The sequence below is a fragment of the Oculina patagonica genome, chromosome 5 (assembly GCF_052425735.1).
Source record: "Oculina patagonica isolate OP01 chromosome 5, crgOcupat, whole genome shotgun sequence".
Lineage (NCBI taxonomy): Eukaryota > Metazoa > Cnidaria > Anthozoa > Scleractinia > Oculinidae > Oculina > Oculina patagonica.
The window spans coordinates 25047458-25062358 of NC_135762.1; the positions used below are offsets into that span (position 1 = coordinate 25047458).

Below are 14901 nucleotides of genomic sequence, written 5' to 3' on the forward strand. Positions count from 1 at the left end.
TCATCAATTATAAACAATTAACAATAGATAGATCTCAAAGAAGGGGGAACAAGTCCAATCTAAGCAAGGTTAGATCGTGACCACCCCCTCCCTCCCGTCCAGTCCTCTAACAACTTTTTGTTCGATTCGGAAAAAATGCGTTAAGCCGATAATTTTTTTTTAAAACTGCCATTTTGTTGTGACTAAAACCGACATAATTGTTTTATAGCAACGGCCGATGTTAAGAAGACCTAAACATTTCGCGAGAAACAACACTTGAAAGGACAATCATTGTCTTTGAAAAAGATCCTAATAGCACAATTTGTTGTTGATACGGTACATGTCATCAGACAGGTACACGGGGATCTTACGGAAAAAAGAACAAGTTCAACCTAAGTTGTGCACGCGTTCCTTCCCCTTCCCCAAAAACGTACCAGGCGATGCGTTTAAAAAGGTTTAAACTGTCATTATTATGATTAAGGTGGCCAAACAATTACCTTATTATAGGAAATTAACGATACATGTTATTAACGCGAATTTCAAAAATTCGCGTTAATTTTATTGATGTTAATTAATATAAACACGTTTACTATAAGCATTTAACCAGGACTTTTCTTAAAATTAATTCGCGTTAATTTTATTACGCGTCAATTTTGTTCGCGTTGTAAAAATGCCTTGTTATATTCCTATAATAAGGTATTTTATGGCAGCTGTAGATACGGCTTACTGAAAAGCCCAACTTACAATGGTAAATTCGTGAAACAATGAAGGGAGGTCAATCGAGGTCAAAGGAATAAGATTCTTACACAGCGCTGTATATGACGATGGACTATCACCAAAGAAGGACAAGAAGAATTCTAAAAGAATTTTCATCTTCACCATTCCGATCCAAGAAATAAAATGACCAAATATCGACTTGGCAAAACATGCAAGTGTGTTCCAAAAATCCCGTAAACGCATTCGTAGACGATTGTATTTTTAACGAAGGGATTGGAAGTCGGTTGCAAAAAAAAAAACATTAAAAGAATTAGAGAGATTTATTACAACAACTCAACGCAACCGTCAATTTACTTGTTTATTTCGTGTGTACAGTAAAAAAAATCACATTTCGGACAAGTCTTCTAGTTGGGATAGGCATTCACGAGAAGGATATAATGGGGTGGGGGGATCGGAATTAACCAACTTTATCAGTTCTCGTCCTCGGTTTTAATGACACCACTAATGCACTAATGCAGCACGTTTTTTGCTTATTCAAAGCGATTCCATCAACAAGTACTTGACCTCAAGCCCTTTTTAGTGTAGTGTTTTAACTACACTTATGCGGTGGTTGTGGGTGAGGTAAAAGTGCTACCGGGATAACGCTAGGTGTGGACTAATGCGCACTGAAGTAGAACAAGCGTGCCATTCATTTCGAAAGATCGGCTTTCAAAAGATCGTATATGTAATTATATGCAAGATGCAAATCCTCGCGTTTCCCAGTATGAATTGCAAGAATTTCTTGTCTTTCGCCGCAAAATAAACTGCAAATACATGTCAAAAACTTCGAGTTGCAAGTAAAGTTTATTTGTCAAACATGAAAGCGAAAGTTTTTTAATGTACCACGAGTAATTTAAAAGCAGCATGCTCTTTTCCTAAAACATCAACAATCGGTCACGCAAATTGAACATGGAGAAATGTCAAGTATGTCCTTCGTCTGAGAGCGGAATGTTTCGTCACAAGGACTATTAGCTTGAGTTTTCTCGCCTGCCTTGCAGCAGGACTTGTCGCAATATCCTCAATATAGTCCTAAACCGGCCGTTTAGACTGTGTGACGGGGGCTTATGTTTTCAGACCGTGAGACAATAGATTTGACCGTTTAGCTGTAAAGTTTTTCGCGTGATGTTAAATATCATGTTCGGCAAGCTGCCACTATTTGTCGGCATGTGTGCATTGCATTGAAGTGTACTGATGATAAAAATAAATCCTGCAATTGGTGATCCAAATTTTAAAGACAGCGATTTTGGTAGCGTTTAATTAAAGTACTGAGAGCAGCGGTTTCCACTGTGCGTGCTAAACTTACATAGGGCTTTGCATGGCGGTTGTTTTGTTCTTAAACAATATTTATTTTGGGGCTTTCAAAGGTCGCACGCAATTAATTATACAAGATTCAAATCTTTGCATTTAAGCAAAGTGTGTTTTGGAAGACTTTCTTGTCTTTCGCCACGAAAAAAATTCCCGTTAACACAGCAAGCACTTGACTAAAACTAAGAATTGAATGTTTAAAACAGTAAGAGTCAAATCAAAAGTAGCAAGTAAAGTTTATTTGTCAAACACAAAAGCGAATGTTTCTAAATTCACAACCACTGAGTAATTTAATAGCCTGCGTGACACATTCTTAATAATAAAAACAACATCCCGTCACGAGTTGATCATTTTCTCATGTTTTCTCGAGTCTTTCCTTCCATGAATGAAAATTTAGCATAGGAAAAATTCGAATTTCCAGTTCCTCACCCTTTACAGCAACGTAAGATGAGCAGACTTGAGCAGAATTCCGTTGTCCTCGTGGAATTTTGATTTTGAACGAGTATTTAACTGTTCGCATTTTATGTTGAACACTGACAATACAACTTCTAACATTCCTGTGCAACCCATGATTTTTTTCTTACGTGCTTGCTAACAATATTTTATTGTGATTCCAGAAAATCTTTGTACCCACCCCACAAGGGTTCATTGGAAATTCTGATGGGAGAGGGGGGAGGGGGTCTCACAATTAAATTTTTAAAATAAAGTATGAAGATAAACCAAAATTTCCAGAGATGTTGGATGTTGGGGTGAAGAGGGGGGGGGGGGTGAGTATTAATATTTTCCTGAGTAGCACATTTGTATCAAACACTACACTGTCCGTACGGACCGCTCGTTTTTTGAGTCTAATGCTTGCGTGCGCTTTGCGCATGCGCATTAGACTCTTTGTTATATGAAAAAAGCTGTTAGCAATCCCAAGGGAATGGTTCGGGATCGATAATCGTTCGCTGTAATGTAGAAAACAATGATCAGCTGCAAGAACGGACTCCGTACGGACACGCACGATTAGTTTCAATTAAAAACGGCCAATCAGCGACACGTGTTCCCACGCATAATTAAAAGTTCTTTCTCAAGTCACGATTATTCAACACTTGAACAGGACGAAATAATTTTCCAGTTAAGACATTTGTAAGCTTTTTGTGAAAATAAATCTTCGTTTTCAGTTCAGTTAAGCACTTGTGTTTTCGTCTTGCTTAAAAAGCAAGACGTCTTTGAGAAAAAATATTTCGACGGCGACTCGCGTTTATTTACACAATGCGACCAAATATTTATTTTGTTTTAAAAAATAGAAAACTTTACCTCGGTTTTGGTATTTAAGTCATTCGAATTTTGACCAATTTTTTCTTTACAGTGCAAACAAAAACCTTCAAAAATAAAAGATGTACATGGATAAATGTAAATCAAGTTACGCGACTAAATCAAAATGCGTTTGTTTGGCCGCTTTGCAGTATTACACTGTCCCGGCCTTTGCCTTACACTGAAATCGAATTTCATGCTTTTACGACTCTCAGAGATCTTAAGTTCTTCTTACAGCTAGAAAAATCATAAAATGGTTACATTGATATGGAAGTGATGATTCGCGAAATTTGTACATCATGATAAACAGTCTTCGCTCCTGTGTATGGTAGCTCGATAATAATTGCCTAGTTTCCAGCGTTCAAAAGGTCATCGTTATATTGACGTGAGCATTTACACCCGTTTTTAGGAAAATCTGTCACTAAGTGCTTACAATACAATGGAGTAACAGTCACTATTTCAAGTGCTTTTATTGCAAAATCTGTTTCAAGAGTCATCATCAAAATGGTGAAAAATCTGAAAGAAAACGATGTGAAGTTCTTCAACCCTTGTTGTAATGAACATGCTTTTTGTAAATCGTCACGCAATCTTGTCCAAATGTTTAATCGTTTCTGCTTTTACGGACAATACAGAAGAAATAACATCAACTCCTGTTCATACTTTAAATTTTGTGAAGCATATAACATTTATGACTGTTTCGTTTTCATCCATAATCATCCACGATGCCCCTAGCTTGCTATAAGCATTTTAAATTAAACTCCCGAACACAAACCTCTAACCAATTTTAACCGGCTTACGAAAACCGCGCAATCTGTATCACTATGCCATACGGCATTAGACTCATGTCACCCTTGGTGACCTATTTTTTTAGCTGTAGTCAACACAGCTTCCTTCAGCAACTGCAGCACTGCGCATATACCGAATTATAAAGTTGTGTAATTATCTGTATTCACTCCGTAATAAAACCCAAAATCACATATGCTGACGCCTTAACACACTGTTAACATGCTTCCGTGACATTATTAGGTTTCATCAGCACCATTTAACGTGTCACGCAACAGACTTGTCATTTCAAAACAAGCAGCAATTTTTATACATTTTCTTCCTCCTTCTGTTTTCCTGGTAGTTTGATACTCTTGACACCGGAATATGAAAGGTAGTTATGTTAATTCTTTTTCTGCTGTTTTATGTTTCGGATTTCGCGTGGATGTTTGGGCCGACTCCGACCGACTGTTTTTTTTTTTTTACACTGATCTACTTCGGCTGAACGGGAAGGAACGCGCCCGCTATGTTTTTTAGCCGTCACTTTTACGTCAGAAATGAAAAAAAAAAAAAAAAAATGACAAGTTTTTGGATTTTATAAAATGCGCCAAGAACTGCTTTTGTTATGAATTAAGTTACAGCCTTTGATAAATCACGAAGGAAACAGTATAATATATCGCCCTGAAGTAGGGTTAGGGTGATGGAAACTCCTTCTTAATTAATTCTTATTTTAATTTTTCGTTGTTAATCGTGATGTGACAGGAAGATGATTTGATGACCCTGTTTGATCTCTCGCGGTTTCGTTGGGCCAAAGGACTGGCAAAATATGTTCCCTAACACGAGTTTTCGCTTTATCGTGGTTCTTTTTCATATATTTCATGATCACTGGGTAAAGAATATCGTTAAGTTCAGGAACTGATAAAAGTTTCGACAGCTAAATTGGGCAATAATATTTTCCCAATATTTCCGCTTCATGTAAGGTTCACATTTAAAATAAATAAACGATATATCAGATCCTTGCAATCAACTATTCAGCTCTACTACTGAAAAGAAAAATACGTTATGCTAGAGCTTTCTAAAACTTGAACTCAAGTCAAAACTTTTTTCAGTGATCACAGTCTGTTTTGTTCCGTCAGTTATAAACCAAAGAAATTGATCGCAAAGAAGGAAGAACAAGACATCTTCTGTACTGACGGCTGAGGGGTCGGGTAGGCCTACGCAACCCCCTATCCACAACCCCTCAACATTTTGCGCATCACGTCCATAAATTGTACCAGTGCGTTTCGTCAACAGGCCATAAAAATGGCTTCGTGTTGGCATCGGGCATTATTTTCACTGGAAGGAGAGTCTTGCTTTTTTAAATTCAAACTGCCTACCAGTGGAACCTAGATTTAACGAACTTCTGTATAACGTACGATATTCTTTACCCAGTGATCATGAAATATATGAAAAAGAACCCCGATATAGCGAAAACTCGTGTTAGGGAACATATTTTGCCAGTTAACGAAGCCGCGAGAGATCAAACAGGGTCATCAAATCATCTTCCTGTCACATCACGTAAAACAACGAAAAATTAAAATAAGAATTAATTAAGAAGGAGTTTCCATCACCCTAACCCTACTTCAGGGCGATATATTATACTGTTTCCTTCGTGATTTATCAAAGGCTGTAACTTAATTCATAACAAAAGCAGTTCTTGGCGCATTTTATAAAATCCAAAAACTCGTCAGTTTTTTTTTTTTTTTTTTCAGTTTTTGTCATTTCTGACGTAAAAGTGACGGCTAAAAAACATAGCGGGCGCGTTCCTTCCCATTCAGCCGAAGTAGATCAGTGTAAATAAAAAAAAACAGTCGGTCGGAGTCGGCCCAAACATCCACGCGAAATCCGAAACATAAAACCGCAGAAAAAGAATTAACATAACTACCTTTCATATTCCGGTGTCAAGAGTATCAAACTACCAGGAAAACAGAAGGAGGAAGAAAATGTATAAAAATTGCTGCTTGTTTTGAAATGACAAGTCTGTTGCGTGACACGTTAAATGGTGCTGATGAAACCTAATAATGTCACGGAAGCATGTTAACAGTGTGTTAAGGCGTCAGCATATGTGATTTTGGGTTTTATTACGGAGTGAATACAGATAATTACACAACTTTATAATTCGGTATATGCGCAGTGCTGCAGTTGCTGAAGGAAGCTGTGTTGACTACAGCTAAAAAAAAAAGGGCTTGAGGTCAAGTACTTGTTGATGGAATCGCTTTGAATAAGCAAAAAACGTGCTGCATTAGTGGTGTCATTAAAACCGAGGACGAGAACTGATAAAGCTGGTTAATTCCCCCCCCCCCCCCATCCCATTGTATCCTTCTCGTGAATGCCTATCCCAACTAGAAGACACGTCCGAAATAAGATTTTGTTTTACTGTACACACAAAAGTAACAGGGAAATTGACGGTTGCGTTGACTTGTTGTAATTAATCTCTCTAATTTTTTTCATGTCTTTTTTTTCAACCGACTTCCAATCCCTTTGTTAAAAATACAATCGTCTACGAATGCGTTTACGGGATTTTTGGAACACACTTGACATGTTTTGCCAAGTCGATATTTGGTCATTTTATTTCTTGGAACGGAATGGTGAAGATGAAAATTCTTTTAGAATTCTTCTCGTCCTTCTTTGGTGATAGTCCATCGTCATATATAGCGCTGTGTAAGAATCTTATACCATTGACCTCGATTGACCTCCCTTCATTGTTTCACGAATTTACCATTGTAAGTTGGGCTTTTCAATAAGCCGTATCTACAGCTGCCATAAAATAATTGTCTGGCCACCTAAATCATAATAATGACAGTTTAAACCTTTTTAAACGCATCGCCTGGTACGTTTTTGGGGAAGGGGAAGGAACGTGTGCACAACTTAGGTTGAACTTGTTCTTTCGTCCGTAGGATCCCCGTGTACCTGTCTGATGACATGTACCGTATCACAACAAATTGTGCTGTTAGGATATTTTTCAAAGACAATGATTGACCTTCCAGTAATGTTTCTCGCGAAATGTTTAGGTCTTCTTAACATCGGCCGTTGCTATAAAATAATTATGTCGGTCTCAGTCACAATCACCGAATCGAACAAAAAGTTGTTAGAGGACGGGACGGGAGGGAGGGGGTGGTTACGGTCCAACCTTGCTTAGGTTGGACTTGTTCCTCCTTCTTTGATATCTATCTATTGTTAATTGTTTATAATTGATGACATAAACAGTAAGGCGATCGCTGAAGGAAGTGCTGACTAGAGTTCAGGTTTAGAAAGTTTTAACTACACGTAAATTCTGTTACTGTCGGAACATTCAGTTGCTGAACTAAACAAATAGTTGTGCCATGCGCAGTGCTACCATAGCTAAAAGAACTGCTAATGTAAGGTCATGATGAGCTGAAACAAGGTATATCAGACAACATTCAAGTCTAGAATATCAAATACATCCGTGATATCAAATTAACAACAAGGAAACCTTGGACAGCCTTCGGATGGTATAAAAACGGTACGACTTGGTGGAAAAAGGCATAAAACTTTTTACCAAAATTGCAAGAAGAGAGAAAAACGAAGAACAAAGAACTGACCAGAGCTGACTACCAGAGAAATATGGTAAGATTAAGTTGGCAGGATACTTATTTTGCGGTTAGCCGTGCAGGATAATTAATTCATAGCCAGCTGCTATGAAATAAATGTGCAAATTTCTATGAAGCTACAATTGTAGGTCCGCTTCCCTGTTTTAGGATCTTAGACCATGCGTCAGAAAAGTAGCAGGCGCCGTCGGCTTACTCTACACCAAAGTGATAAATTTCTTATATTCTGTTTGTTTCTGTCATCAGGAGTTCAAGGTGTTCCTTCTGTGTTTTGCCGTCTTCGTTGTTACCACATCTGCAGCTTCTGTTTGTAAATGTAAAGACAAAGAGGTAAAGTGGTGTAAATGCATATTTGTAGAACTCCACGGTTTATTATTGCCAAACAATTTGAGTGAAAAAAGAAGTAGAAATCATTAAACAATTACATGAGTAGATATCACAGAATTAAATTGCTGATATAATTTCGCCCCAGTCGACGTTAGAGCTCAAGTAAGTCGGAATTTGATTAATTAAGAATTATTTTTTTATGGTTTTCCAACAGATGCCTTTTTGTTGTTGCAGTAATCGAAAGGTTCCAAGTAACAAATCTTTACTTTACATGCAATCGAGAACCATGCATTTTTAGCTGAAAGATGATGTTAAGCTTTATCAAGCCAAAATATTGAAATATCTTTTTGACTTTGCAGGAAACCGTGTCCAAGTACAAGGTAAAAATTAAGGATGGAGATAAAGAGATCGATGAAGAAGTTGAAGTTGACACTGAGAAACAAACAGAGAAATTTCATATTCCAAAAACAGATTCATCCAACGCAGGAGAGGTCGACGTTGTTTACGACTTCAAAAAGGTAACAAATCTTTTGTACCCATATACAAGTCATTTCTGAGTGCACCATAAAATATAGCTTCTTTTCTTGTTCTTCTTTTGCATTAGGCTATTTTTCTCTAAACTGATTGCGGTTCATGATTACTTACAGCGTTTCCTATTTTCCATTGTTGTAGAACGTGGCCATGCACCGACTTTCTGCTGGCAAAGCCTGTTTTCTGAGTGACTCCACCGAAAATCTGCCAAAGCCTGATGACCTCGTCAAGATCCTTAACAAGGTAGGAGAATTCGGTTTCCAGATGTTCTTAGTCGATACACATTCTGACAGCACACATTGTCCAATTTGGTTGCCGTTTTGAGTTTAATGGCTTTACAGCTGTCGTTATCAAACAGAATTCTTCGTTAGATATAGGATATAGGATACATGACATAGGATATAGAATTCTTCGTTTTTTGGTTATAAAGCTAGTGTAAAGCTTGGTATAAACTTGCGTGACTATAATTGATCCGGAATTATCCAAAAGCTTCATGGTCACATTGATACGCTCAGAAAATGAGAAGAGTGAAAGTGAAGGCATTAAATCAAGCTAAATGAGCAGAAGTAACACGATTTATGCTTGTTTTGTTCTTTAGGAGAGCGATGACGGCTCGTCACAAGCAAAGCAAACGACTGACTATGAGTATGAAGTTGTTGGCACTGTAAATGATCGCTCGGATCTGAGTGATGAAATGGCTACACTGTGTGCCAAGCTGCCCATTTATCGCATTAAGAAGAAATCGCTCGTCGTGAGTGTGAACAAACGTAAGTAAAATACCGCAGTTAGCTTACCATAATAATGACCTTAAGGTGAATTTGACCGGATCTTGTAAGCTGTTACTCGACTAGTGAAAAAAAAAACAACCGAAAGAAATTCGAAAACAAATCAACCCGGAAAAAAATTGCAGAACGTTTAACCAGTCGTGGCCTGCATGTTACATCGCCGAACGAGACTTGCGGCCTTGGAGGAGGTTATTAATTAAATGATAAATAATCATAATTCACCATATATTGTATGCTGAGTAGAACGTGGCCAATATGCCTTATTTAATAACTACTTAAATGCAAAACAATTTGCTTTCTTAAACAAAAACAATAATCCCTGGTTGATGCATGATCATCCTCAAGAGATCCTTGATAACCTTTTTATTTACCCTTAGTATCGGTTTTGATAATTTAATCGACCATCGGACATAATTTCGTAGTTGACGATTGCTCCCTTCCTGTTATCTAAAATTGGTCAATATATATTTTGGTATTCATTACTTTTGTTTTTTCTGTGCCATGTTGCAGGTGAAAAGCGAGCGTGGTGCATCCGGTTCTGCTACACCAGATGTTGGTCATGGGGATGCGGGCGAATTTGCGTGGTTAGATGCTAAAGAAAATCTTTTTATAGGCATTGTCTGAAGAAGATTATCTTTGATTCAGTAAGCCATACGGCTTTAACAGAAATTAAGTCTCACACGACAAAATTGATTTACTAAATGCTTAGTTTAGATTTGGTGCACCTTTGATAAAAAAAATTCAGTTGAATTTTGTTTTGTTTTTTACATGTATGTTGTTACACAATAATGCTATGGCAAACCAAAGAATAGTGCAAATTAATAAACAACAATATTAAGTTAAGATGTAGTACATCTTTTATGTGATGAAAACCTCGTTAAATTTTGAAACTTAAGACCTGACTGTATGTTACACAATTATGTTATGGTAAACTAAATAATGGTGCAAATTAATGAGCTGCAATGGAAAGATGAGACAAATAAAATCACTTGTTCAGTGAAAGAACTGAAATGTGTCAACTTCAGTCTTCATGGGCTCCGAATGTGATGTCATATCCCTGAAAACTAACTTCAGTTGAGTACCCTCCCAATACCATACCGTTACGCTATTTTAAGAGGCCCTTACGGTGCGAGTGCTTTTCCTTTCCGCGACCTTTTGAGGGGAGGGGGCTTATTTAGTGGAATGGCCTTTCTCATGTTGTGACCACAAAATAACAATAAGGACCTTCGCTACATTTGTTTAAAATACATTTTTGAAAACGTCATGAACGAAACGAAAATGTGCTCTAGAATGCTCGAGTGAAAAAACCGCGACTCTCCCAATTTGAACGAAGCATAATGGCAAAGATTCTGAAGATAGTGACTGCTTAACGGGATAAGATGGCCAAACTGTCTTAGATTATTGATTAGGAAGGAAAGACCCCGGGGGGGGGGGGGACTCCCATATTAAAGGGACGGGATGCTCGTCGAAAATTTTGAAAAGAACCCCTAAAAGAGACCAGTCTTCGCGTGGCTCAAATTATTTTAGACCCCTAAAAGATACCAAAATTCTGAAAAAAGAACTTATATTTGTATATTTCTTCGCATGCAACCCTAAAGGAGACCCTCGCGGCTAAAAATATTGCCACTTTCTCCAGAACACGCTTAGCGAGACCCAAAGTCCGAAATTTATACCCCTAAGCGAGACGACGAGCATTCCTAATCATTCTCTGCGTACTGGGCGGTTTCCATCTGAATGGAAGTCAGCTGATGTTGATCCGGTCCATAAAAAAGATCTTTTAGAGCCAGCTGAAAATTATAGACCAATCTCACTTCTACCAATTGTGAGTAAAGTTATGGAACGCTGCGTTTGTAACAGACTTTATTCCCATGTCTCGAAATCAATTACATCCTTACAACACGGATTCATGCGTTCCCGTTCATGCTCTTCGCAACTTTTATCCGTACTCCATTCAATTGGGGAGGCACTAGACAAAAACAAACAGACGGATATTTTGTACCTTGATTTTGCCAAGGCTTTTGATACAGTTGATCACGTCATTCTTATTGAAAAGTTGAAATGGTACGGTGTCACAGGTCAACTGATAGATTGGTTTTCTGACTACCTAAAGGACAGATCGCAGAGAGTTGTGATTGAAGGCACTGCCTCTGAGCGTCTACCGGTCACTTCCGGTGTACCCCAGGGTAGTCTTGTTGGCCCACTCCTCTTTGTGATATTTATCAATGACCTCCCTGATGTCATCCATGAGGAAACTAGCACCGCTCTGTATGCTGATGATACCAAGTTGCGCCGTACTATCTTGTCAGTGAATGACTGTGCTATTCTCCAGCAGGATCTTACAAGTTTAAACACCTGGAGCCACGAATCAAACATGAAGTTCAACGCCTCCAAATGCAAAGTGCTAACAATCACGCGAAAAAAAAAACACCTGTAAATCATGAATATCACCTTGGCGATGCAAACATACAACGCGTTCAGGAAGAGAAAGACCTTGGTGTAACCATTACTAGAAATCTAACGTGGGACTCACACGTAATGCGTATTGTACTCAAGGCTAATAGAATGCTGGGACTCTTAAAGAGAACTTGCCCACTTATGACCGACATCAAAGTAAGGCGGACACTTTATCTATCTCTCGTGAAGTCACAGCTTACAAATGCCACGGAAGTTTGGTCTCCTGCTAATGTCAATTTGAGAACGATCCTAGAAAGGGTCCAGAGGCGCGCCACTCGCTGGATACTAAGAACTAGAATCGGCGAGATGTCCTACAAACAACGACTGCTGACTCTTCGCTTGCTACCATTAACATATGACAGGGAACTGAGAGATCTTTTATTTCTCTATAACTGTATTTCTGGATACACTGACCTAAATATTGATCAATATTTTACTTTTGTCACGCATGGCCGGTCCCGCTCTAAGAACCCCACGCTCGTACTTAAACCTGCTTACTGTAAAACCGCAACTTTTCAAGCTTCTTTTTTCAATAGAATTGTAAAACCTTGGAACACTATCTGTAACCTCGCCCCTCACGACAAATTTTCTAGCCCAAGTTTATTCAAATATTTTCTGCGCGCCACTTATTTTACTCTACTGAACCCTACCTATGATATTGACATGCCCTGCACCTGGGTCCTCTTCCGTAACTGCCCTTGCCACCGCTCTTAATTTTTGTAATTAATATTATCTGCATCTTGTTTTATAACTTTAGCTATAAGTAATTAACTAGATTTTATAACTATAATTTTTAACTATAGTAATTAATTAGATTTATTGTATATACATATATATATATATATATATATGTATATAATATATATATATATTTTTTTTTTTTTTAATTTAAGATTTTTATCGCCATTCTTTTTAGTTTTTAGGGTTGCACCCCGCATGGGTTACTATTTTCCCGTTCGCGCAATTCCTTTTTGGTCCTTTTCTTTTCTTTTATTTGTAAAATTTTAAGACCAGGTTGATAGATACATCCCCGTCACTTTCATATGAGTGCCCCCCCCCCCCCCCTGGGGGAAAGACGTGTTGACGAAAATCCTTGATGGTGATATTAACTCACTTGGACAAGGTGAGATTACTAAGAAACTGCTCATGCTTGAAAACTTAAAAATGGTGTACAATGTGCAATCACAAATTGTTTACGAATTATCTTTTAGCAGACTACTAGCTTCGAGTAGAATTAAGTCTTACTTTAACGAAGCTAAGTTTAGAGTTTCACCTCCATACACAGTTCGAAGTACGATGCGCGCCGACAGATTGTTTCTCAAACTAGGTTTAGAAGAATTTCATGAAGAAGGAGTATTAAAATTAGTCAAGCTAAGTTTATAGTTTCACTTCGGAACCGAAAGAAAAGCTAAAGAAACTACGATAATTTTGTCCCCAGGAGTTGAGTTGCCTAGCTGTTCCAGTTTAATTTCGAGAATAACCACTTTAACAACGCCAAGTTTATAGTTTCACTTCGGGACCGAAAAAAAACTAACAATGTCAATTATTTTTACTCATAAGGAGTTAAGTTGCCTTGCTGTTCCAGTTCGATTACAGATTGTTTCTAAAATTTAGTCTAGCAGAATTCAAGTAGAAAAACTAATTCACTGAAACTAAGTTTAAAGAGTTCAGGTTTGAGACCGAAAGAAACTATATAAAATTGTCAATTGTATTGACTGAGGTCGATAGTTTTGTTATGAGGAGCTGTTCCATTTTTTCGTTTAAAATGTAACGTTTTGTAATTCAGGTTGCGTTATAGTTAGTTAGTTATCGATTCTTGCTATAGTCATGTCAACAAAAAATAGCAACATGTTTATAATTCACAACGAAAGTTAGAAAAAGTTTATTCCTGTCATCTCTCTGTAAGCTGGGGAATCCCCTTCTTGGCCCTTTAGTAGTCTACCCTGTACGTATCATGTTGTGAATGTCACGCTGCAATGTAACGCAATGTTTATTCAACAACAAAAGCATTTTCAATCACGTTTATATTTATAAGTTCAATTCACTTTACCATTTTTTCTGGACCAAATACTTCTAATAATAATAAAGTGACACAAGGCACTGATCCAATACAGCTGTTCATTGATAATTTCAAATCATAATGCTAGAAAAAGTAGTCTGTTCCAGATGTGTACGTTCCAATAGTTTAGTGTGGATCCCACACTATATAAACACCAAGGACAGGCTATGGTTATATAAGTGACACTTCCAACAGACTTATGACTACAAAAAATGATAAACCTTTATTCACGTTAAAAAAACTATTGCTACAATTAATCCCTCATTTCTCTTCGCGACATTATTCTCTCGCACGATGGCTCTACTACAACCTTATTCTCAGAGTGTCCCCCCCCCCCCTTACAAAGCGAGAAGGGGGCGGGGGCGGGGGTAGGGAGGTGAGAAACACTGGGAATGAGGTAGGCTCTGCTAATCATCACAAATGACCAACTACTTATCGTATACATTTGGAACAAAAAAGTTAATTAGTGCGGTCCCTGAATTATTCCGGAACAACTTTCATTCCGAAGTGAGTTCATTTCATGCCATATATTTCTTAAGTTCACGCATTTACCGTAAAGCAATAATATTTCCTAGTGCACATCTGTACTAAGTTCTGGGATGGTTGTCAGGTTTTTATCATTTGTCGGTTTTTCTGGCAATATTTTTTGGCCTGGTAACTGCTTTGTTAGCTTGTTCTGACAGTTTGATACCTCGGTATGCTTCCTGAACGCTATGTTAAATTGAATACCTTGTCTAAAAAGCCTCAGTACATGGCGGCGAAAAAAGTGTGTGCCTTTCAACCATTTTTCACCACATCTTTGCCTTTTCGGGGTTAGATAATGTTGACATCACGGTAGTTTAGCATGAGTTGTTTTTGGTATTTATTAACGTCGCCCGTCCCTACAAAATAATTATGTCTGGCTACCTCAATCACAACATAATGGCAGTTCAAAGATTTTTTTATTTAGCGCATTCATATTGAACAAAAAGCTGTAGGAGGGCGGCAGGGGGTAGTCACGGGCGAACCTTGCTTAGGTTGGACTTGTTCCTCCTCCTTT

The 14901-nt window shown here is 37.9% G+C and overlaps 1 protein-coding gene across 1 annotated transcript; it reads left to right on the forward strand.

The window, feature by feature from the left end:
• The first annotated feature begins 6722 nt into the window (after window positions 1-6722).
• On the forward strand, window positions 6723-10354 carry LOC144655074 (uncharacterized). The gene is made up of 6 exons (XM_078515293.1): window positions 6723-6860; window positions 7857-8036; window positions 8393-8551; window positions 8706-8807; window positions 9163-9331; window positions 9860-10354. The coding sequence occupies exons 1-6, from the start codon at window positions 6723-6725 to the stop codon at window positions 9943-9945; spliced, it is 834 nt and encodes a 277-aa protein (XP_078371419.1). The 3' UTR covers window positions 9946-10354.
• The last annotated feature ends 4547 nt before the right edge of the window (window positions 10355-14901 follow it).

What these genes read in the sequence shown, in the direction of transcription:
- LOC144655074 (XM_078515293.1), top strand. Translation starts at nt 6,723, where the DNA reads ATGGTGAAGATGAAAATTCTTTTAGAATTCTTCTCGTCCTTCTTTGGT. An exon ending in GTAAATGTAAAGACAAAGAG is followed by an intron (nt 8,037 to 8,392) that starts GTAAAGTGGTGT and finishes TTGACTTTGCAG; the next exon opens with GAAACCGTGTCCAAGTACAA. An exon ending in CGTCGTGAGTGTGAACAAAC is followed by an intron (nt 9,332 to 9,859) that starts GTAAGTAAAATA and finishes GCCATGTTGCAG; the next exon opens with GTGAAAAGCGAGCGTGGTGC.